General features: G+C 39.8%; 1 protein-coding gene across 2 annotated transcripts; it reads right to left on the bottom strand.

Annotated features, from left to right (window-relative positions):
- Positions 1-1,041: 1,041 nt before the first annotated feature.
- Positions 1,042-22,777, bottom strand: chd4b (chromodomain helicase DNA binding protein 4b). 2 transcript variants are annotated; one of them, XM_079240308.1, is made up of 40 exons: positions 22,549-22,777; positions 22,052-22,262; positions 21,476-21,600; positions 19,345-19,590; positions 19,129-19,244; positions 18,919-19,018; positions 18,594-18,807; positions 18,325-18,446; positions 18,055-18,178; positions 17,708-17,880; positions 16,982-17,227; positions 16,527-16,730; positions 16,153-16,364; positions 15,737-15,868; positions 15,533-15,632; positions 15,215-15,406; positions 14,664-14,864; positions 14,004-14,141; positions 13,777-13,898; positions 13,504-13,677; positions 13,199-13,340; positions 12,860-13,109; positions 12,641-12,765; positions 12,470-12,562; positions 12,224-12,365; positions 11,821-11,990; positions 11,475-11,664; positions 10,392-10,478; positions 9,486-9,577; positions 8,728-8,861; positions 7,285-7,429; positions 7,007-7,163; positions 6,522-6,607; positions 6,204-6,432; positions 5,099-5,155; positions 4,723-4,893; positions 4,536-4,644; positions 3,739-3,871; positions 3,425-3,620; positions 1,042-2,256 (listed from the first exon to the last, which is right to left on the bottom strand). In XM_079240308.1, exons 2-40 carry the CDS (start codon positions 22,113-22,115, stop codon positions 2,054-2,056), a joined length of 5,916 nt encoding a protein of 1,971 aa, XP_079096434.1. In that variant the 5' UTR covers positions 22,116-22,262; positions 22,549-22,777; the 3' UTR covers positions 1,042-2,053. The 2 variants fall into 2 exon arrangements, with proteins under 2 accessions (XP_079096434.1, XP_079096435.1); XM_079240309.1 differs by having other exon boundaries at positions 11,487-11,664.
- Positions 22,778-24,095: the final 1,318 nt, after the last annotated feature.

Genomic DNA, 24,095 nt, shown 5'->3' with positions numbered 1-24,095 from the left:
CTTTGAGATGGAAAAATGCAGATAAACAATATGGCGGAAGGAATCCACAACAGAGAGATGAAAGATATTTTAAAATGAAAAGGGCTGAAAAAGGCAGAGGTAACACCACAACATACTGGTGACAGAAATGTCAAGGGGAAAATGAACAAGTAAAGGGAGATAAACTTTAGAGTAAGACAAAAGATCAACTCACCCACAAGACATTGTGTGGACTCCACTCTCCTGCCAGCACTTAGGATCTCTGGGAAAAATGAGTCAAGTCCACTCTCCTGTGAGCTGAGGACACATTCAGGGTTTCTCCACCTTTTACTACAAACTCCCTGAAAGTGTAATATTACATGATAGAAGTGTATGTATGTCAAAGTTCAGGTTAGCTGTACATTTTCTATCTGCAGACTCTTACCATCGTACTGACTCATGTTTTGCCTCCAACTTGCTTTTATGATAAGATATCAAGACTCAGCTCAGCCAGTCTGCCCGCCCAGTAATTTTCTCTAATTTTTCTTAATTACCCCATTTTTGGGAGAAAATGTTTGTGTTCCTGTCCCCTTCTTTCCTCTCCTGACCTGTTCCACAAACAGCAGCTTACTTGCTTGTATTTCATTTGTTTGTATGTATATTTCAAAGTATCTATGTAAATCTACGTAAACTGACAATGTGTGTTATTTTGTGTATGGTGTGAACATTCACACCATCTTAAAATGCTATCAGTATTCAACAGTTTATTTTACCCAAGCAAATATCAGTATTGACTAGTTTGTTTAACAATACAAGCTTACATACCACTATTAACCATGAATAGAAACTGGGTGAACATGGTGTCTCTGATTGAGAGAGAACTGCGGAGTCCAACCACAGGAGCAAAAAACACTTGACAAAACATTTTTACACGTTTTTCTCATTTAATGTATCACCTATTTGAACAAGATGAATATCTTTGCCACATTTCAGGACGATCCACATTGTAGCTTTGGAGATGCTATGCTAAAAAAAAAAAAAAAAAATTGTAGAAAAAACTAACGAAGAAGATGAATGATCAGGGAACTGTTGACTTTTTATTGTTGTCAATAAAAACAAACAGCAACAATAAAAACAACAAGGTGGTAACAATAATAATATTTCATGATGAAGAACAACATAACAATAGACAGTAAGAAATTAAATAAGTTTGCCATCATTCTCAAAACTGTCCTTGTACCTTTGGAGTTATAGTGTTTGTGTCAGGAAACTTCCCAGGGAGCAAATCTGCGGTGCAGTTAGGAATGTCAAGGTGCTGGTTTGGGTGTGTGCATGAATAGCTGATCCCAGATCAGGTCACCTGACAGGGCAGGCAGAGGGTCAGACACAAGAGGTAACGGATCAGACTGACTGATGCAAAAGTGACAGTAACAGTTTGTCAGTGGCGGGGCTCTCTGCAGTAGGGATGCACTTTAATATGCCCTGTTTCTCACACACACACACACACACACACATCCAGGAAACACGCAGACGTGCACACATTCTGTTGACTCACATACAGGTGAGAAAAATAAACATAAATGACTTCTAAACAAAACGTTGGTCTTTTCACAAGTTCCTAAAGGTGAATATGAACACAATAACATCCCTTGAATTCACTGATAATCCAGAAGTCACTACAAAGCGCCAGTATACTCCAAACGTTTGTTCTGGTCTGTCCGATGCGTCGTCATACATGTTACTTATACATGTCTGACCCTGCTGTCAGGACAGGTCAGAGGAGCTGCCTGCAGTTCAGTGCTTACAACACAAGAGTTGAATCTGACCCCAGAAGAAAGCCTGTCCTCAGGCTTTCACAAAGAGAGAAAAGATTCATCAGTATAATCCCATCATTATTCTACAGTTGAAGTCTTTTCAAAACAAAGTCCAGCAGTACAGCTGATGCTCTTCTGAGTCCAGAGAGTAGTCGTCGGAGTAGAGCAAGGAGGACTAACCTGACTGTGCTATACATGGTGGTTGAGGGGGAGGACGTCTGCTACATGGCGGTGAGGTGAGCGACTAGCCTCGGTTGGTGAGAAATGAGCGAGGTGACTGGTCAACGTGGCACCTGCAGCTGCTGTGAGGTCTGTGACTGGTTCTGAGCTGTGACCTCCGGGCCCCTACTGGCCAATCGGCTGAGGATGTTCCTTTCAGACATCTGCAGCCGCACAGCCACAGGGGGTATTCTGGCAATGGTGGCTGGGAGACGAGTGACGTCTGCTTTCATGTCGCTCAGCAGTTCCTCAAGCTGTTTGAGAACTGAAGACAACACAATAATGAGTAACTTAAAAGTGACATCTAACATTTCTGATCTAATCCAGATAAGTTTAACCATGAAAGGTTCACGATATATATTGGACTGTACATTTCACTCCTTCCTGTTGTAGATCATTTTAACATTTATACACAAAAATCCCTTTCTGTGACATTATACATCAGATTTTTTGGCATTTAAAGTGGTTCCGTTTCTTTTTTTCAAGTATATAGACATAAAGGCTTTCCCATTATCATTTTTCCTTTTGATCAAACCTAACTGGGTAAAATAGAGAAGTTGGTGGTTGTTTCAGCCCACGTTTCATCACAGGAGATCATTGTGACAACAACGACACACCCTGTTATTAATTTGCAACTGAACAAAAGATGTAAAACAGTTAAATTGTTGCAATCTGCTTAAGCATGAGAGAAACTTTACTTTTAGCTTCAGGACTAACAGCAAACATTTGTCAGAGGCAATGTTCATGTTTACATATAAAAAAGGGTTCAATGTTTTTCCCAGTACAGATATTAAAGGCCCAGGCAGCTGAGAAACTACTCTTAGCTGAGTGAGCTTCTGGACTCCACTCTTTCCTCTTTCATTGTCTGCATTTATGTGCTGTGGTCGTAGTGTGTTCTTTTTCTCCCTTCTGGCATCTTTTTGTGGGTGTGTTGAAAATCTGGAGTTGAATTGTTTTATTTCTTGCCGGAATTCAAAATAATGTAAAATGCAAAAGTAAAGATGGAAGCAAATGTCTAAATGAGATGATTCATTTACAGGCAAATGTGTGCACACTAACCGGAATTCAACAAGTTATGCATATATGTAGAGGTGGCTGACCTTCTGAATCTCTTTTAGGAGATCCCGTATAAATGATGGATCAAATTAAAAATAAATGTACACACAAGGACAAACAGAATGAAAATGTATGAAATGACCTTGCACAAGCTTTCAAAAGTGTACCCCAACAAGGTTTAAGTCCACCCAGAGTCAAACAGATGATCATTAATTGGGGTAAACAGTCATTATTAACTAATTATTTTAGTTTTCTGTGCATTCTTTATCAAATTGTCCCTTTTTTCCCTTTTTTTCCTCAACAAAACCTGTAAAGGCTACAGTACTTTTTAAGTAAAGTACATGAGAACCCTTTCTGTGTATCTAGCATGTTTTTACCTTTATGAAGCACTGCATTAGCAGGCTTGTTTCCAGACATGGACTCCTTGCTGAGGTGCTGATGGGACTCGGCGAGACACTCTACCTCACTGAAGCGGGTGTTGAGGGCCATGGAGGGGTGAGCCGGGTCCTCAGTCATGTTCAGGTAGGCTGCCCTGCGGAGCTGCTCTTCAATCACTAATGCCTGCTCCAATAACTGCAGAAAAACATCAACCAGAAATAATACTCAGACATGACTAAAAAAGACAAGAAAAGAAAATCCAGACATCAACACAGAATTTTGTCCACATGCAACATTCAGTGACTTATTTCACCTTGAACCTGCGGGCCAGAAACTTGTTCTTGATCTCCAGGAAGTTTCCTCTGCTCATCTCACCTTTGAAGGGCTCATTAATGATGGCGAACCGCACATCGTTTTGAACATCTTGCCATCGAGCATAGCCATGTCTGAGACGTCATTGTTAAGAATAACAAGACACCTGTATGTGATCTGTCATCGACTAGGGGACCAGATATATCTAGGATACTTTACTGTGGACCATTTTCAGCTCCCTTTCAAAATAGTATTCCTTTATACTATATGCCTTTATACAAAATGCCTTTATAGCCTCCGGAACAAGACCTCCTCAAGATAATTATATACAACAATATTGAATTTCCCTTAATAATAAAAGGGATTAATAAAAGTATTTTTCATTTCATACCCAGTAACTGACAACAGTGTGGGCACCCTTTCTCATTGAAGGGAAAGTTGATTAAACACTAGGCCAGGCACATTTTGATGGGGATGTTTGTTGACATAAAAAAAAAAAAAAAAAAATTCAATTGTGTTTTGCTCACCACACATTACTTTTCTGTGTTGTTGGCTTTTTTTTTTTTTACAGTAATTTATTGCTACTGTACTGTATTTACTTACACCACCGTTAACACAAGTGACATGTGTGTCTGTGAATATCACTAAGGTGGTGAGACATAGTTTTTCTGCCTTTCTTTTTTTCAAAACATTTACTGGAAAGTATTCAAGAAGCTAATCTCAAACATTAACCTTGAGTTACAGAAAAACTTTTACCCAGTAGAACAGAGTTCAACAATCGCTTGTTTGAAAAGATACTGTATGATTCCAGCTAACAGCCAGTAGTCATGGCGACGGTGCCAAATCTCAAAAGTCTTCTTAGTAACTGTGGCAGCCCTCTCTTCGTTCTGCCACAGAGAGTGAAGTTCTAGGAAACAGGGCAGATCGGTAAGAATAGGCGGAAATGAAACAAAGAAAAATAGAAGGGAAAGGAAGAGGTGTCCACCTGTGAATCCTCCGTCAGCAATGTTGAACATGAACCTCTGTTTGGTGGCTTTCTTCTTCTCTTCACTGATGTTAACCACAGGTGCAGCTGTTCCTCCTTCCTTGGTATTCTCTCCATTCTGCAGTTTGCCAGACTCGTCTGTTTTCATGCCGTCCTTCTCGTCTTTTTGCTCTGACAGCAAAAAGTAACTTCAGTACAATCGAGTGTAAATTTTGTCGTGAACATAAACATTAAAAATGACAAAGCTGAAATGTTGAAGAGTAAATCTACATTTGACTCGTAAAAATAACTTAAAACTCAAACCCACCAAGTCAAAAGTTCCCTAACTGTGTCATTACTGTGTTGAATGAGTGACTTTGTTTCAGTGTATAAAAACCTTTTTTCTCCTCTGTGGGTGAAGTGATGTTCATCTTCTCATCTTTGCCTTCTTCAGCTGCAGGAAAAGCACAAGTAAACATTAAAATAGTCAGTGATAATAGTTATATTTTGCACTATATTTGGGTAAAGCAAAATCAAAATAATCTTTTACTGGTTTAGTGTCAGAGACTGTTTTTACTGGCATTATGTTCCCTTATTAACTTCATATAAAACTAGATTTTTATAACACATTATTGAAAATTTTTGTTTATGTTTATTACTTGGATCCTCTTGTGCGGTCTGTCTTCTTGTTAATGCTTATCCACATAATGTATGAATAATTAATATAATAAACATATATTGAACTTAAAAATAGTGTTTTGTTTTTTTTTGTTGAAAGTTGACATGACGATATGATTTGATAAATAAAATTTGATGCCCACACAACAATCATGCACAGACAGGAGGCTGTTTAACTTTACAGCTTTTGCTTGACTTAATGTGATAATGTTAGCTACAACAATACAACTATAAAGTAATTGTTCTAGCTATGGCCAGATTTTATTATCTCTTCATACAGCTCCTTGTGATTGTACTGGTGGTAGCAGCGGGATTTGCCTTTTTCCAGATAGATGACACAAGCATCAAACCATTTCTTGCAGGGTTACCTGTGTCTGCAGTACGTCATCTCTCTTGTGCTCATTTTTTTTAGACACAATTTCTTGTTGCTTCAACCATCACTGTACTTATCTATGTGCTCTATTAGCACAGCTATTTGCATCCACATGGAGCAGGCATCCAGGACAGTAGGAGTTCATTTGATTCACCCGTGAAATACACCGCATGAATGAATGCATAGCAGGGAACAACCTCCCCTCACTTCCTTAAAATATGCAAATTGAGACTATTTATTGTAGTTTAGGCAGTCATTGCGACATGTATACTGTGCAGGGCAATGCTCAGATGAAGCTAAATTTTTTATATATTGTTCAGCTCTTATATGTTCATCATGCAAACTGTTTTTACAAAACAGACTGATTAAAATCTATGATGAACGTACACCAAGTAGCCTGGAATGTTAGATCGTAATTAAAACCAATGAAAAAAATCACCATTCATCTCACCTTTGGCCTTATCCTCTTCCGAGTCCATCTTGCCCTCTAAGACTTCTGCCTTATTGTTGGTAGAGGTATCCTTTTCTACTGCTTCTGACTTTTCCACCTCTTCTTTATCTTCATTTTCCTTCTCCTTAACTTCACCTCGTTCCTCCTGTTTCTCCTCCTTCTCTGCAGCTGAGTCTTCTTTCTTTTCAAGAGCTGGGGACTTTTCAGACTCATCTGGGATCTCAATTATCTATGGGAGAGGTAGTAATTTTTAAAAAATATATCATTGCTTCCACTAAATAAATTAATAGCTAATATTGAGATAATAGCAGAACTTACCTCTGGATCATCTAGCTTTTTAGCTGCTTTACTATCATCTCCCTCCTTTTTCATGTCCTCTTTGTCCTCTGTTTTAGACAGATCCTCTGTGGGGAAAGGCACAAAAAAGGATATATTTCATTTAATTTAATTTTCATAATGTTGAAAAGATTTCTGTTGGCCAGGAAATAGTGAAGTTTTCTGATGGCATCCACAAGAGGGCGGCAGTTTAAGTAAAGCTCTTGTAAGGATCAGACAAACTAATGTTGAACAACAAATTCATCAACAAAAGACATTGAAAAATGGTCCTTGCAACCCGTTGGGTTATTTTAAAGAAAAAACTTAATTTTATGTTTATTTAACATCAAAACTTGAATGATGAAACGGTATAATTTTAGTACCTGTAATCTTTTTTGCCATCAACTAACGGCTTACAGATACAAAAAAAGTCATTATAAAAGTATTTTTTTTAAATGTTAGAGTCAATGTGAAGTCTGTGTGTTTACCTGGGACAGGAGTGTTGGGTTGTGTGTCTGCAGGGGTCCCTGTAGAAGGGGTTTTTGGGTCTTCACCTGCAGCCAAAGCTGCAGCCCTTTTGTTCTCCTCCAGCTCTGCCATCCAGGGCATTGACCACTGACCATTTACATGTTCAAATTCTTGCACCTGTTAATCAGTACTGTTAGCCCACCTTTCAATCGGTGTATTAACATTTGAATGCTTTAAACCACACACTTAAACAGATTGGTATTCAGTAACTTTGCATTGGGAACTACCAGAAGCATACCTTTTTCCTTATGAGTGACATCACACCGATGCGAGTAAGCACATGTTGCCTTGACAGACCCTCACGTGGGACGCCATCAGCAAAAGTCTCAGCACCATCAGCACCCGGCTCACAAAGGTGACGCATAAAAAGAGACACATATGCCCTGCAAAGGAAGAGGGTGACACGTGTGAAAACATTTTAAATATGTTCAAATATCTGAATGAAAATTTATCAAGATCAAATCAAATTGTTGCACAATGCTGCTCTGTGCACAAGCCTCATGTCGAACTTCCGTTTTTTGCCAGAAACTGGCAAGTTTCTAGTTTAATTCCCGCTCCAGTCAGTTAGAAACAAAATAAAACATCAACAACAAAATAAGACCAGCTGTACTGTCAGGAATGTGTATAGAGCCAGAAAAGAATAAGTAATTATGGCAAAGACGAGATACTTTGCTGATAACTGGAAAAAAAACAGAAGTTCGTCACAAGGCTTGTGCACAGCGCCGTAATCGACAGTGATTACATGTCAAATTAAAATTTCAACATCAAAGAAAAAAATGTTTAAAAGCCCTCTCATGCACAATCATATTACCTAACCAAATTAACAACACACACCTAATCATCCATTATTGCTCAAACACTCATATGGATAAAGAACACAAAAGTCCAAGAAGATAGCAATAAAGGAAAAGGATTACATATAAATCCAGAAAGGAAAATTTCCCAGAAGCTGCTCAACGTCAGGAGGCATTTCAGTTCAGCCACATTCAGCTCTGTGAAGCTGCACTTTAACTTTATTTAAAATGTTTCTCTTTTTTCTACTTGACATTCATACTTCAAATAAAAACCAAAATTTTTTTTTCTAAACCTCATTATTTTTCACAATAACTTAAATAACTATTATATCTATGTGTAATGATCAAAAGATGATCCATGAAATGCAATAAAATGAACAACCAAAAAAAGTTTTCTCATCCACCTACAATTTTTAAAGTGCACCCAAATTAAAATGTAGGTACACTAGTGGGACTGGGACATGACAAACAAATATGTATTTTACTCAGTCACTCTTCAAAGCACTAATACAGGTTATATACCACTGGATGATTTATACGGTTCCAGGCAACTATCATAATTGTAAATGCAGTGAACACTTATATGACCAGTCGCAACTGGAATAAAATTTAAAGTGATACCGTTCTCCAGAAGTGCAACAAAAATGGTCTTGTTACATCTGCAATAATCCAGTAAAATAGTTCATAGGTCTACAAAAAGTTCATGAAAACATCTTAAGAGAAAACTGAAGGATTTTAAGGCATAAAATAGCTCATCTAATCCAATTATAATACTTGTCAGTTTTTGATTATGTTAACAATAAACACATTGTGGTCAAAAGTGTTGAAGTCAGATATGCAGCTGCATCAATAGGAACAGGGCAAAAATAACAGCACTGAACACTTACTTGAATTCTTTCTCAGATTTCCCTCGCAGGTCCCTGACCAGCCACTGGTTGGTGAAAGCATCCTGAGGTGGCATCCCATAACGCATAACTGCGTTTAAGAAAGCCTTCCTCTGCCGTGCATTGAAGCCCAACACCTGACAGATCATTTCACAGGTCAAAACAAATCAAGCTCACATTAAAAGTTCCATATTAACAAGATTCCCTTTCTAAAAGTTTTTAGGTTTAGTCATGTGTGTTTCCATAGCCTGTGTAGGAGGCTTGTATGAGACAATTCTGTCACATCTCTCACTTGCTGGTTCGACTTTGTAGAGAATATGTACTCAAATGGGTGAGTCTGCAATCTTTTCCTTTGCCACCTTACAAAGGCAAAATAAAAAACAATCCCCTGGTAGTGGATTACTGCCACTGACTCGCCCCCCAGATAACTGAACCTGCCCCAGCAGGCACCAGCTGTATCCCCTCCTCGAAAGCAGTGGGGAGTGGGCGTGGACAGGTGCTGCAAATTAACCTTTAATGGTTCAGTTACAGAAACCGCCTGTTCTCGGTAGAGCTTACAACTTTTTTTAAATTAGGGACCGAGGTTGAATATGGGGCAATACACTTTGAAAACAATGTCGTTGCACCTCTGACACCCATATGAAATTGTTGAAAATATATATAACATGGAATTCCAGGATTAAATTATTCTTTCCCCATTTATTATTTATTCCTCTGCTTCTCACTAACATGCCCTAAAAGACAAGATGGAGTTTACTTACCTCAATGTTCCCACCAACTCTGGCCAGCAGTGGAGGCAGAGGTTTGTCCCTGTCGTTCCTCAACCCTTTACGGTTCGGTCTGCGAGCATTTGCTATGACAAAGGAACAAATTAATTAAATAAAATGCTTATTCCAAAACATTTGATTTAGGTGTGCTGAACAAGTGTTGCATCCAAAAGTTGCAGGAAGGTAGATCTCAACGACTTAACTTGGACAATCCGTAACTACACTAAAACTTTGTGAGAGCCATTTTAAAACTACAGATCCAGTGTAGTGTTAGGACAGAACAATTAATTAGAAAACAGAAACAAACAGAGCTGCAACATGGATGTGATGTCAGCAACAGTAGCAGACCACAAGCTGTAGCTCCTTTAATTTTCCTGTTGTGTAATGTTTTATACCCCTGGTCACATCCAGTAAACGTTGCTCGACAGGTCATGTACAGTCGCATTCACGCTTACAGTCTCAAGCAGAATGTTTAAGCAGTAATTGCAGTTTCATTTATCAACATTGCTGAATCACTCAATAAAATCTGCTGGATTTTATGCATACTGTTTCAAACAGGTATGAAAATCTTTTTTATTTATTTATTTTTTTTTGCCTTTATCTATAAATCTTGGTCGTGTTTTGAAACACTAATCAGCAGTGAAGAGTCTTCATAAACACCGACTGCTGCTCAACACTGTTTTACACTAAACAGGTAGCACTCAGACTGTTACATTAACAGTTTTCTTTACACTGTCGTCATCTCTACATGGACATAATTGTGAGGGTAAAATATACTGAGGACGTATTGGACAGAACATTTAAAATGATGTAGTACTGTGACTATCAGATACAGATACGTGACTAGCAGATACACAAACACTATGTCGAAGCAGCAGAACTCAACTGTGTGAGCCTTACCTTCAGTACGTTCATCAAAGTCCTCATCACCCTCCTCCGAGGCCACAGAGTAATCTGACTGGTTGTCTGACTGATCCTCCTGCCAGTCTAAACAAAACACAAAGAAAATATGAATAAATATCTAATAATCTCAAACTGGTCAATATTCAACTGTGACTTTTCCTGATGCTGTCAAATAAAGTTTTACAATTATTTAACAGCCTCAAATTCAACATGCATGACATAGTTGCAGCAAAGTCATCACAGAAATATTGGCAAGAGGCAGTAAAAGAAAGGAAAACAGGTTTAAACAAAACTAGTAGCCTGCCTAAATGATTTGAGAATATGCTGATTTACATGTAAATAATATAACAGATATAACAAATAGCCACAATCTGCTGTTCGTGATTTGCTGTAACTAAATATAGCAACTTCCACAATCTGTCAGCATCATGTCTCATGTCCTCTGTGCCCTACTCATATGACACTTTCCAGCAGTGAGAATGCATCACAAAAACAGATTTTCATGGTGTGAAGTGCTTTGTGTTAGCAGCAAAAGAAAAAAGAAAAGGAAAATTGTCAACGCATTCTCCTGAAAATCTCTAGGCTCACAATAATAAAGAGCATAGAGAAAAATGGAAGACCTATGATATGCTTTGCTTATTCCTTCAAATGAGCTGTATTGGTGATGAATTTTTATTCAACTGATTGTTCATTTCATCATCAGAAGTTAATCATTATCTGCAAAATTATGGTTTTTCCTCTCCTTACAAAAATCAAATTCCTAGGAAAATTTTCAAAATTTTGCCATTTTACTCAACAGAAATGACTACTGTTTTCTTAAAAATAAAACAAAACTATATTATATATACATATATACACACACACATATGTAAAGGTTTGATATATATAGATATACCAGACCTTTACAATCTAACTAACATATTTATGCAGACATACAGGTCACAACAACACATTTAACTTCATGCAAGACTTTCATTGTCTCTTAAAAAGTTGCACAAGCACGTCACACAAACACCGATCTACCAACACCACAGCACACACATACAAGAAGAGGTTGCATTATATATTATTGTTCTGTACCCTGTCTTATACCTCGGTCCTCCTGGGAACCGTCATTATAGTTGACTGGCTTTCGAGTTCTTTTGCCTTTGCCCAGGTTTCGGGCTAAGTCTTCCTGCTGCTGCTCGTAGTGGTGACGAAGCAGCTTCTCCCAGTAGTCAGGATCAACACTCTCCTCCTGCTTAATCACCTCACGTTCCACCTCCTCCTCCTATAATAAAGAACAGAAGTAATGTACATAAATAAATATAGGATTAAAATAGACAGAAAACCTGTGGATTTACTTTTACATTTCAGAAATTTGTCACTAAAAAAGGGGTATCCTAATTACTTGTTAAAAAGCTAAAAAACTACGCTTAAACTGTACCTCATCATCTTCATCTTTGACCACATACTGGGCAACCTTAAAGGAGCTGAGGTATTCGTTCATGCTCTGGAGCTCAGTGTCCTCTGTGGCGTCCTGGTTTCTATCGAGCAGACGGTCAATCGCCTGGTCATCGTAGTGGATCACACTGCTGTCATCCTCTTTGTTGTCCCCTAAAGGAGTATCAGTAGAGGAGAGCAGCGAAGCAGAAAGTTATATTTAATTTACTCTGAAACTTGTATCATCAGATATACGAGTGGTTTCTTGTTTTAGAAGTTACAGAAACGAAAAGTCACTTCTAGTTTTCAGTCCGACCGCTTCTCTAAACCAAGGCTGGCTCTAAAGACAGAAATCTGGCTCATAGCTGAAAAGAAAAACATGTTGTAGAGAGTTAAAATTGTCTCACCATCTCCAACTTCATCTTTGAACAGTTCTTCAGTCCCAAACTTAAGAATGTCATCAAGTTCCTGCTTCGACATGGAACCTGTTTTAGAGCCGAGGCCGGGTCTAACAACAAGGTGAGTAAGCATCATCTTCTTCTTTGCCACCTACAAGAAGATAAAAGGATGGAAAAGAAACATATGATCACATATTATCACAAAATCTTGACATTCTTAACACAGTTTTGACAAATAAAGTTCTTTAAACAAACCTGTGTGATTCTCTCTTCAACAGAGGCTTTCGTCACAAAGCGATAAATCATCACTTTCCTGTTTTGGCCAATACGATGTGCTCTGCTGAATGCCTGTTAAGTAAATGACCTCATCAGCGATTACACAAGCACCATGACATAATTGTGAGGTTAAACCTGTGGTTGACATACCTGGATATCATTGTGCGGGTTCCAGTCAGAGTCATAGATAATGACAGTGTCAGCAGATGCAAGATTAATGCCTAAACCGCCAGCTCTAGTAGAGAGGAGGAAGGCAAACTGCTGAGCACCAGGAGCTGTTGGGACAAAGAGCAGATTTCAAATTAGACAAAACAAAAATCACCTCATATGTCCTACAAGGCTAATACACATCCTGAACACACATCCTACCATTAAACCGATCGATGGCCTCCTGTCTCATGTTGCCAGTCACTCCGCCATCAATTCTCTCATATTTGTATCCCTCGTTTTCCAGGAAGTCTTCCAACAGGTCAAGCATTTTGGTCATCTGGGAGAAAACCAAAACCCTGTGGCCTCCCTCCTTCAGCTTCTTCATCATCTTGTGAAGCAGCATTAGCTTTCCTGAAGCCTTCGTCAAAGCAGTGCCTTCATACATGCCGTTTGGAAGCTTTGGTGCCTCCTGACATTAGAATGAAATTGCTGCATTAGATACAGTCAAAGATTAGATATGATTCAGTAATAAAACATTTCACTGTAAAAATAACCCACTGTGGCAGCAGCGGGGAAGAGGTAGGGGTGATTGCAGCACTTTTTCAGATCCATAACAACATTTAGAAGAGAGACTTGGTTTCCGCCACCACGAGTGTTCAGAGCCTCAAAGTTGCGTGTTAGAATAAACTTGTAGTATTTCCTGAGTAACAAAAAAGCAAAGCAAAGAAAATAAAATAAAACACAGCTTTCAGACAAAGCAAATCACTTCAAACAACTACAAAATTTAAAGAGTGAATAATGACAAAAGGAGTATTGATCAGCACAAGTTTACTTCAGAAGCAGCACATTTTGGAATCACCTACTTCTGCATGGGGCTCAGCTCCACACGAACAATGAGCTCTGTCTTTGAAGGCATGTGTTTGAAGACATCGGCCTTCAGCCTTCTGAGCATATGTGGTCCCAGCATGTCATGAAGTTTCTTAATCTGGTCCTCTTTGGCAATGTCTGCAAATTCCTCTAGAAACCCTTCCAGGTTACTACAGAAAAATAAAAAAAAGCATTTAAGAAAGTTTCATGGCCAAATCCACTAAAACAGCCATGTCTTCTGTGAGCATGAAATGTACACAGCTACTGACTTGAATCTCTCTGGAGTCAAGAAGTTCAACAAATGGAAAAGCTCCTCCAAGTTGTTCTGAAGAGGAGTGCCGGTCAGCAGCAGCTTATGTTGCAGTGAATAGTTGTTTAACACTCGGAAGAACTGAAAAGGGGCAGAGAAAGGTTAGAAACATGACGTTACAATAAATCTTACACTTGATAATAATTAAAGTGGAAAAGCAGCATAGACACATCTGTGCTCTTTTACCTTGGACTGATTGTTTTTGAGTCTGTGTGCTTCATCAACAACCAGGCAAGCCCATTCAATGGAGCCCAGCACAGCTTGGTCAATGGTGATCAACTCATAGGAAGTCAGCAGAACATGAAACTTAATTGTTGAGTCTTTCTGTAAAGTGCAGAGAAAGACAGACTTAAGTAACACTGATAAACCCAAGTAAGATGTGTTAGCATCATTATACAAACAACTTGCAGCATCAGGCCCCTTTCTTATGGAATAAGCTCCCAGTTAGTGTCAGGGAAGCAGACACCCGCCCCACCTTTAAGACTAGGCTGAAGACTTATCTTTTTGATAAGTCCTATAGCTAGGGATGGTTAGCATCCCTTAGTTATGTTGCTATAGGTTTAGACTGCTGAGGGACATTTCCTGATACACTGAGCTTCTTTTTCTTTCTCTTTATCTCTCTCTTTAATCCCCCCCCCCCAGTAACAGTGTTGTATTATTAACATGTATGTCTCCTGAATTGGCTTTCATTATGTTTTCCTCTCTGTCTGTAAAGCGTCTTGAGATGGCATTGTTGTGATTTGACGCTATATAAATAAAGTTGAATTGAATTGAACTTTCAACTAATAACTTTCTGATGGCTGTTTTCATGCAATGCTTTTTTAAAGATCCCATTTGCTTTCCTACCTTCATCTTTGAAGCCTTTTTCCCTCCTCTGATGGCATTTCCCTCAAAGGAGAATTCATTCTCTCTGATAACAGCTCTGCTGTCTTTGTCACCAACATAAGTGACCACATACATGTCAGGTGCCCACATCTCAAACTCCCTCTCCCAGTTAATGATGGTGGATAGGGGAGCGCTGACCAGGAATGGACCTTTGGAGTGACCCTGTGACATTGGAAGAGAAATTTGTAATCAGAACTAAGAGGGATGATGTTACATATTTACAACTCAAGTGAATAATCTGAAATGACTATATGTTTTGTCCTGCCTTTAGGATGTAGTTTCTTACTTAGAACTCATCCCCTTTACTGGACAAAGTTAGTGTATGTCATATGTCTGAAACCCCAACCACCAATACTGACTGAAAGGGGAGGAGAGACTGGACCAAACAGTTAAATAAACCGCAGAAAAAATACAATTTATGAAAAATAATAAATAAAACACTTTTAGTCTTGTTAGTCATGTACAAGTTATCACTTCAAATGACAAAAAAGCCTGTGACTTGAGTTTCTTACCTCCTTATATAATGAGTAGAGGAAGACTGCAGTCTGAACAGTTTTGCCTAAACCCATTTCATCAGCAAGGATAGTATCTGTGGCCTGAGCCCAAGAAAACCTCAGCCAGTTCAACCCCTCCAGCTGGTAGGGATGCAGGGTCCCTCCGGTACTGTCCAAATAGTCAGGCTGCCGGTCAAACTTAATAGTGGGCTGGAGAAAAAAAAAACATTAAAAACAGATCTGCCCTACTTTTGTTCAGTTAACAACGTCAATTATATGAAACAATTAAATTAAGGTTTAATTTCAATACCCAAAAGGTAATTCAGTCATACTCACATCTACGACTGGGTTAGCAGGTGGACGTTCTGCCTTTTTTACTTTGACTGGCTTCTTGAGCTTCTTTCCAGGGCGGCCCTCCTCACCAATCATTAGCTCTCTAACAAAGAAAATGTACAATCATGTGATTAACTAAATATAACTGCAAAACTTTTGCATAATTTGAGCAGAAAGCAGCAGAGCAGACCCTGAGCTCCTGCATACCTGTGATTCCAGTAAGTCTGTTTGTAGGGGTCGAACTCAGGAATGTCCATGTCTTCACTCTCCCAGGTCGACTGGTCGTATGGGAGATCTCTCCATTTGATCAGGTAATGTACGTTGTTTTTCTTATCAACACTAACATGAACATCATGTAAAAAAAAGATAGGGTTAACAATGTTGGTGTATACTAGTGCATTTGTATGTTGAATGTGTTATTTTACTCTGTTATTTGAACTTTTACAATTTGTTCTTTAGAAAATCAAAACATTTCAGTCAGTGCAGTAATGCCTATCAAAACTAAAACAAACCAATTACAAATTATGTATTGAAAGAAATTAAAAGACATGGTCTCAAAGTGCGAAGTGAAAATAATTTCTTAACTTAACTCATGCTTCGTCACTTTGTTGCACGTCTCCTACCTGTGGTTAAGGACACGGTGGATCATCAGCCACTCCATCTTGATTCCATAACGTAAAAACTCCTCTTCCATGTGCACAAAAAGAGGATCTTTGTGCTTCCTCTTGGTGCTCTTGTCATCGTCACCCTCTCCTCCAAAGTCTACAGGCGGTGGTTCATCCATGTCGGTCTTCCTCTGATAGTTACGGAACATCACCTGGCAATTCAGCTCCAACTGGGGAAGAGCAACAGAAGTACGCAGAGTAATAAGCAGGTCTTGTAGAAAACAATGAAGACGCAAGAAAACTGTGATGCAGATTTGAGAAATTTGAGCAAGAACAATAAGAAAGAAAAAGATTATATTCAATAAATCAAAGGACGTCACAGAGAGCAGTACCTGTAGCTCCTTCACCCAGGAGCAGTGCCAGTAGGACAGATTGCACCATTTGACAAAGAACTCCCTCTCTCTGCGGCCCACCATTGGAGGGGGATCTGGAGCGTCAGCAGGCAGGTCTGCAGGCCGAGGTACAGGCATGGGTGCAGGCGGATCCCCCCAGCGCCATGTTAAAACTTTCTGTACTTTGCCCTTCATCGGTGGACACTGATATGAAGTTGGAAAGAGGAGAAATAATTTTTTAAAAAAGCTTTAAAGAAAAGCAACATAAGACAGCTGTAAGATATTAGTTTTAAAAGAATAATTATGGTGAAATGAGCTAATTTGAAATTGTGGGAGTTTATGAAAAAAACAACAGGGAAACTTTTCTCCATTAAGAAAAAAGGCTCTTCAGCAGAACATGGGATTTGCAAATGTGAGCATGCGCTGACTCTGATCTGCCAGCACACAGTCCTCACCTTGCAGCGGGGGCAGATCCACTCTCCGTTGGGGATCTCAGGGAGAGGAGGGTTGAGGCAGTGGATATGGTAGGAGGAGGGGCAGGTGTCACAGCAAAGCAGCTCTCCGCCATCCTTACACACACGGCAAAACTCGATGTGATGATCATCTTCCTCCTCCAGCCCATCATCTCTCCTATCGTCATCATCTTCCCCTTCGGCCTCAGACAGATCATCCCTTGCCTCCCACTGGATTCCCTCCTTCTCCTAGTAGCAGAATCACCAACAGGAGGAGGAGTTTGTAGGTGCGGAGGAGGAAGGGGGGGGGGGGGGGGGGGGGGCAGACAAGGAGGAAGGTATGTGGAACGGAATGGAAGTAAAGAGGGAGGGGGGATTCAGGAGCAAGGAAAAGGTGGGTCGGAGTTTGGATTTCATGCATGTACATGTTTGTGTGTGGTGTCAAAGGAGGGAATAAGAGAAGAGGCAAATGAGAAAATGGAGGATGGAAGAATCAGATGTGAGAAATAAAAAGAGCATACACAGGAACAAAAAAAAAGGGGGGGGGGGGGGGGTGCAACAGAGAACAAAGACAAAAAGCAGAGCACAAAAACTGGTCAAAATTACTGCTGGGCAAAATCAATTTTAGTGCCACTTTCTCGGAATCCACTTCCACACAAAGACATTTCGAGATGCGTACAGTTCTTTCCCTGCCAATCCACACTTCCATAATCAGATATAGGTACTCACACAGTGTGGGCAACTCCACTTGCCCTCAGGTGCCTTCTCCATGTCAGGGTCCAGACAGACCATGTGATAAGCTCTGGGGCAGGTGTCGCACAAAATTATCTCTCCTCCCTGCTGACACACCTCACAGTAGTCCTGGTGGTCAGTCTCATAGCCATCTCCGTCTTCTGTTTCCACTAAAAACAGACATTGATGGAAAGGTAGCAGAGGAAATTAGCTTCAGTAAACTGACATGTACAGAAAAACATCCCTCACATTTGCCTTGACTCTTTTATCATGCCTATTCTTTTATCCAGCATGAAAACACAAACAGCAGACATTTTTATCAAAGTTACAACTCTGTCGCAAACCTTTCTTCTTTTTCTTTGCACTCTTAGCCTTCTTCTTAGGTCGGCTGCTGCGGCTGGAGCCATCGGACACAGAGAAATTCCCGTCATCAAAGTCACTGTCAACATCAGGTTCGTCTTCATCACTCTAATCAAATGACATAGAGAAGAAAATTAGTTTGAATTAGCCATGAGCCTCTTATTTCTGTATAATAATCATCATGAGATTCTACTGATTATAAAAGTAAAAAATATAGGTCTACAATCAAGTGAATGACAAAAACAATATCTTACAGAGGAGCGCTTCCTTTTGCTGTTTAGTCCCCCTAATTTGATTTTTAGTGGCGCCACTTTCTTGGGTTTCTGTTTAGGAGGAGGCTTAGCTGAAGGTTTTGACCTCTTGCGAGCATTTGGACCTGAGAACACACAATAACCAAAATGTTTTTTACATATATTCAGTCAATCTTAATTGTAGATAGAAAAATATAATAGAATATAGGCTAGGTTAAAGAACAGTCCTTTTTGTTAAAACTCGGAAATATCTGCTTTTTTTCCTTCCTCACCTTTTCCTTCTTTGGTTTTGGCTTTACGGAGTGGAGGTGCTGGAGGGGCGGCAGGTGTTGGAGCAGCAGGAGGAGCAGGGGGAGGAGGAGGAGGAGGAGGAGCAGATGCAGGGGAAGCAGTCTCTGTCCCTCCATCAGGCCCTGAAACCACCATGTTCTCCACAGCTGCAGCCACAGTAGCCGCTGCCAGGGCTGCATTTGCAGTGGCACAACCCTACAATGAGACACAATACAGTGGGTGAACTTCCAATGTAAAACACTTGAGTACATTACATAAATTATAGAAGAACTAACTTATTTTGCTAACAAATCTGATTTGCAATACCTTTAATGGGTTATTTGTGCTGAATTCTCGCCATTTAGCCATCATTAAAGTCATCATCTTGGACACAGCAATTTTGGGGTTCTTTGCTGCAATTAAAGGTCTAAAAGAACACACAGTGGACAGTAATTACAGCTGCTCTTCATAATTTTGTGAATTATATATGTTTATAGGCAACTGCATCAATGCACTACTTGAAAGGAGTTTACTCACCTAACAAACTGACTGAATGCCTTGTAGTTTGTAAGGGAGTTGTAGTCTTCCTGAGTAAAGACATGGTCAATGTCTTTCATGCCCCAGGCTTCCAGCAGCTGGGTGGAGCTTTTAGGCTATGATGGAAGAGAAAAGTATATAAAAAGATCAGAATTACACATTAACTTCCCCAAAAAAAACTATTAATGCTGTGCACAAGTTCCTCTCAATTGTTACCTGGCAATCATCTTCATCATCATCCTCATCATCTGGGTCTGGATCTTTACGTTTGCTCTTTGAAGTTCCTTTCTCTCCTGCCCCACCTCCCTTCTTTTTGTCTTTGGCAGAGCTTGAACGTTTCTTCTTTTTCCTCCCAGGGGCATAATCACTTCCTTCACTCTCTGACCGCATACATCCCTCATCTGCATCCCTCTCCACTGCCTCCAGTCCAATAATTTGCTCTGGGGAGCTGACTGGCAACTCCTACAAGATAAAGGACCACTTTGCTAATTACACAGAGACATTGGTGCTTACAAGGTTTTATAAATTGGAAATTAAAAATACATCCTTTGTATTTTGCCTCATCTCTTGTAAAGGTTATGTCACTCTATTAGGTTGGGAAATTAAGAATTATTGTAATCAGCCTTGTTATGCAGAGTGCAGTGCGAGTCCATTCGTAACTAATTAATGTCTTTTTATACAATTCAACCAATCACATTTTTTAAAATCAGGTTTTAAGTGATCATATTAATTAATTTGTAGGGGTGGGAAATCAACTCGAATCAGGATATCAGGATTTTTTGCTTTACAATTTAAAAAAAATTTTTTTTTTTTGGTAAAAAAAAAAAAACACGCTTTTTTTCCCCAGATAAACACAATTTATCTATTATAAAAAATGTTGTCATTTTTCTTGATCTTTTTACTTGTCTATTTGGGCATTATAGAAGCAGGATGATGGTCTGGCTACTGTGTTGTTTTTTTCCTAATTGACATCAAGAAAAATTACAAGAAAAAAAACATTTGTACATTTTTTTGTTGTTGTCTTTAAATCTACAAAAATCATCAATATCACAGAATTTTGAGAATCGCAATTTAAATTGAATCGGCACTCAAAAAATTGGTACAGAATCAGGGCAACAGCATTGTATTGTGCCACCTTCCTACTACCGAATAGGTTTTCTTTTGCAGGAAAAGGTTCTGATCAGTCAGGCCACTGACACACCTGAAGGCACCTTGGAGTGTCTGATATGGGGATGTTACCAACAAATCCTTGGTGCTTTCAGGGTTGTGAGGTTGGGTCTTTGTGGACTGAATTTGAGTCCCACATTAGTCATTAAATCCTATCAAACTGGTATGTAATCAGTTTTTGAGAATCCTGCTGTTGTTCCATTGGTGGATGCTGTGACTAAAGGGGGAGTGTTTTGTCATGTGAGATTAATGACTGCTCTAAAAAGGTAGGAGACATGTTTCAAAGAAGCATCCATGTGAAATCTCAGTATGAAGGTTTTTCCACTAGATGTGCCTGTAAAGTGACCTGGGATGACACTGTGGTGAAGTGGCACTATCCAAATAAAGCTAAATTGAATGAAACAACATTGCATTACACAAACAAGAAGTGCTACTCACTTAACTATAAAAATGGCAAAAAGGGCTCTAATGTTGTGGCTAACCTGTGTATTAATATATGAAAAAAACAAACAAATCTTATCGATCATCATTAATTAATCTTTATTCAGCTACAAAAATGCATCACTATGTAAAGTTTTTAACTATTATAGCATAACTAATTAGTAATCTGTAACATGCCAATCTCCTATCTGTTGCAAGTGTTCTGGTGTGTTAACTTTTAGAAAGCAGCAGGCAACCACACACACACATCCTAGCTATGCATATCTGCATATCTAACAGAATATAGGTTTTCCCACATACCCACAGTGGTAAAACTCGCCCCAAACAGCTGTGCTCCTTAAACTATTTACAAGTCTGAATTGTTGAGCAAAAGTTTGGACAAGCCTGCTTATACTGTTTCTAAATAGCAGCAATACTAAGATGTATTTTGTCATAACCAAAGATATTTTCATTAAATATTTATTTCACAGGGAAATAAAATTCTTCATTAATTTTGGATATCTTATTAATTCTTTATTTATATTTATGATCATATTGCTTTCAACAGAGTAATAAAGTAAACATGTAATTTTGTCATGCAGTATTGGTTGCGTATTGATAATTTCTGCCTTGAGAGTTTTAACAAAAAGGTTTCTGAAGTCGTTTCAGGCGGTTATCTTAATAAAAAAATTATTTCCGTAAGACACAGCTTTGAAAAAATATGTAGAGCGGCTAAACTTGTGCAGGACAGCAAACTCACCTCTCGGACGGGTCTCTGCCTCTTGCTGCTCCTGCTCTCTCGGTTGCTCTTCTTCGCCTTCTTCTTCTTCTTTGACTTGGGTACCTCATCTACGTCAGACACAGCATCCTCCGGCTCGTCCTCATCTGCCACAGACACGCTTGCATTTAGTGAGAAGGTACAAGCGGGCATGCACCGCTGCTGCAGGCCGGAGCAGAAAAAAAACCAGGAGACCGCGCACTGACACGACTGGCAAAAGCCCGTGCACGCGCGCACACATGCACAACGTGAATGCCACAACAGCTCAGGTTGAAACTTAAAACTGCTTTCTTGTTGTTGAAACTTTGACAGTTCGCACTCACACCCGTGAGGATACTGTGGTGTACCCCGGTATAGAAGGGGTTAAAAAATAGAGATAACTCTAAACACTTGCTGGCCAAGTTAGCTAACTAATCTATCATGGCGAGTGACGGACGAGCCGACTACTCCTGGCTAGCTCAGGCTAACGCTAGCATCGCGTTGAAGGCGAGCTCAAGTTACACAGATGGACCTTCTTCAGGAGCTAAAGAGAAAGAAAGGAAGGAAAGGTGCGCTTACCGTGGATAAGTGTATGCTCCTCTGCAGCTCCAAAGTCTTCCCTCTCATCCTCGCTGCACGACATTTTCCACCACGTTTTAATTGTATTCCTTGCTGGTCAAATTAATCCCTACTAAAGCTTGCTCCTCGGTTCGCGAGGGAGGAGGGAAAATGACGTGGGACTGGTGGAGAATGGACCGGGGGTGTCCAGGAAGGGAGGGGGTGGTGGGAGCTGGAAAAATAAATAAATAATGGTAAATAGCTCAGGTAGATAGATTGGTCAGTTATTATTTATAGAACATGTAATTGTCCACCTGTCTGCTCAAACTAGTTAAATAATTATAATAATTTAAAAGATTATCTCCGCTTGGACATGATGTTTTATTTCAGGCATACTGTACACACGGCTGTATTAACTTAAGTGTGACATCTATCGATAGTTTATAAATAAACAGAAAATTGGCCCTGTCGAGTTAAATGTGCCTATGAAGGAAAAGTTTAAGCGTTGAAATCCCTACCTTGTCACGTTGGAAACTTACTGTAGTCCCGGCTCGAGGTGTGTTGCCTCTTGCTGCAAGAACTGATACCAATTAGGCTGTGTTGTTGTCATCTAGCATTCATTCACTAAGCCCAGTGGGATATTCCTTGTTATTTAAAAAAAAAATGAAAACAGCCAGCACTGACCCAAAACACGCGGCTCCGTCCCCCTCTTCTCTCTCCCCAACCTTACAGGCAACGCTTAGCTAACGTCCTCACAAACACACAAAGGGGGCAGACATCCCATAATAATCACCCCCTCCCACACTCACACAGGACTCTGCATAGTTACCTCGCAACGGACAGACCATAATACTCAGCCTGCCCCCACCCCCTCCACCACGCGCGCGCACGCACTTACACTTCCAGTGCTAGACATGCATGCACTAGACTCAGCACGCACACTCCTTCCCCTTTCCACTAGTAGTCCCAGCCCCCTTAGCAACCCCGTTGTCATGGTAACACCCCCTCCCCACTCCTCTAGACAGACCATAATACTCCAGCAGTGGCAGCATACATCCCATAATATGCAACACCTAAAAAGACAAGAAAGGAAAAAAAAAAAAAAACAGTCATATGGTCTCCAGGGCACAAGTCCACTGGTGACAGACCATAATACTCAGTGAGCATCCACCTGGTTGTAAGACTATGCCAAGAAGTCAAAAAGCTCTCACTGTTATTCCTATGTGGTTTTCAGACAGGTAGAGCAGATACCAGCAGTGCTATGTGCAGGTCAAAGAGGCCTGCTGAGCTTGAATCAAGGCTGAGGCAATCTGTCATAGTATCATAGTAACTCCAATAAGCTGCTCCAAGTCTGGCTGAGTGACCACAAACACTCTCATTGGATAATGTGCTTTCAACTTTTTCAGCTGTATTAATGACCAACAGGTGTGCAACAACATAACAGTGGTGGAAGGTCTTGACTGCAACTCAAAACACACACACACACACACACACACACACAAAATCAAGTTTAGCCTGCGATGCAGTAAAGAGGACTTGCACTGCACGGCTTGATCCCCATTGATGCAGTAAATGAGGTATAAATCAAACTAGCCACTAAACATAGCTTTGTATGACAAATGTTTATTTTCCAATTCCGCAATTTCAAGGAAAATCATGATGTAAGTAGTCCAAAAACGTTACTTCATCCTCTCTTAATTCAGACTTCTCACAACATCTACCAACATTTGATCTTCTATTAAACCAGTATGAAATTATGTTAGCGAGCCTTCTTGGCATCCCTGAAGTCACCAGAATATTATTCACTGGGACAAAAGTCCATAACAGCTGGACTGCAACACATCTGTAAGCTCGTCACACATAGTCATAAGCCAACCGGAATAAGTGATGAAAAATGTATATCATACACGCATCTTGGGTGTGATGATGTTTAACGTTTGTCAAATAACTAGTAATGAATAAAAACAGTTGTAGCGCAATATCGGCTGCAAAAAAGCTGACTCATCACAATAAATATGATTAGAGATCATCTTGTCCTTATCTTTAAGAATAGCTTAGAGGGAGC

The sequence above is a fragment of the Telmatherina bonti genome, assembly GCF_933228915.1.
Source record: "Telmatherina bonti genome assembly, chromosome: 5".
NCBI lineage: Eukaryota > Metazoa > Chordata > Actinopteri > Atheriniformes > Telmatherinidae > Telmatherina > Telmatherina bonti.
The sequence above is the reverse complement of the archived record's forward strand: the minus strand, read 5'-3'. Positions and strand labels throughout refer to the sequence as shown.

Excerpts from the sequence above, each read along its gene's own strand:
- chd4b (XM_079240308.1), bottom strand. The coding sequence starts at position 22,115 with ATGTCGTGCAGCGAGGATGAGAGGGAAGACTTTGGAGCTGCAGAGGAG. Across the intron at positions 16,365-16,526 it reads CCTGGGTGAAGGAGCTACAG|TTGGAGCTGAATTGCCAGGT; the intron begins GTACTGCTCTCT and ends GCTCTTCCCCAG. Across the intron at positions 15,633-15,736 it reads CAGACTTACTGGAATCACAG|AGAGCTAATGATTGGTGAGG; the intron begins GTATGCAGGAGC and ends TTTCTTTGTTAG.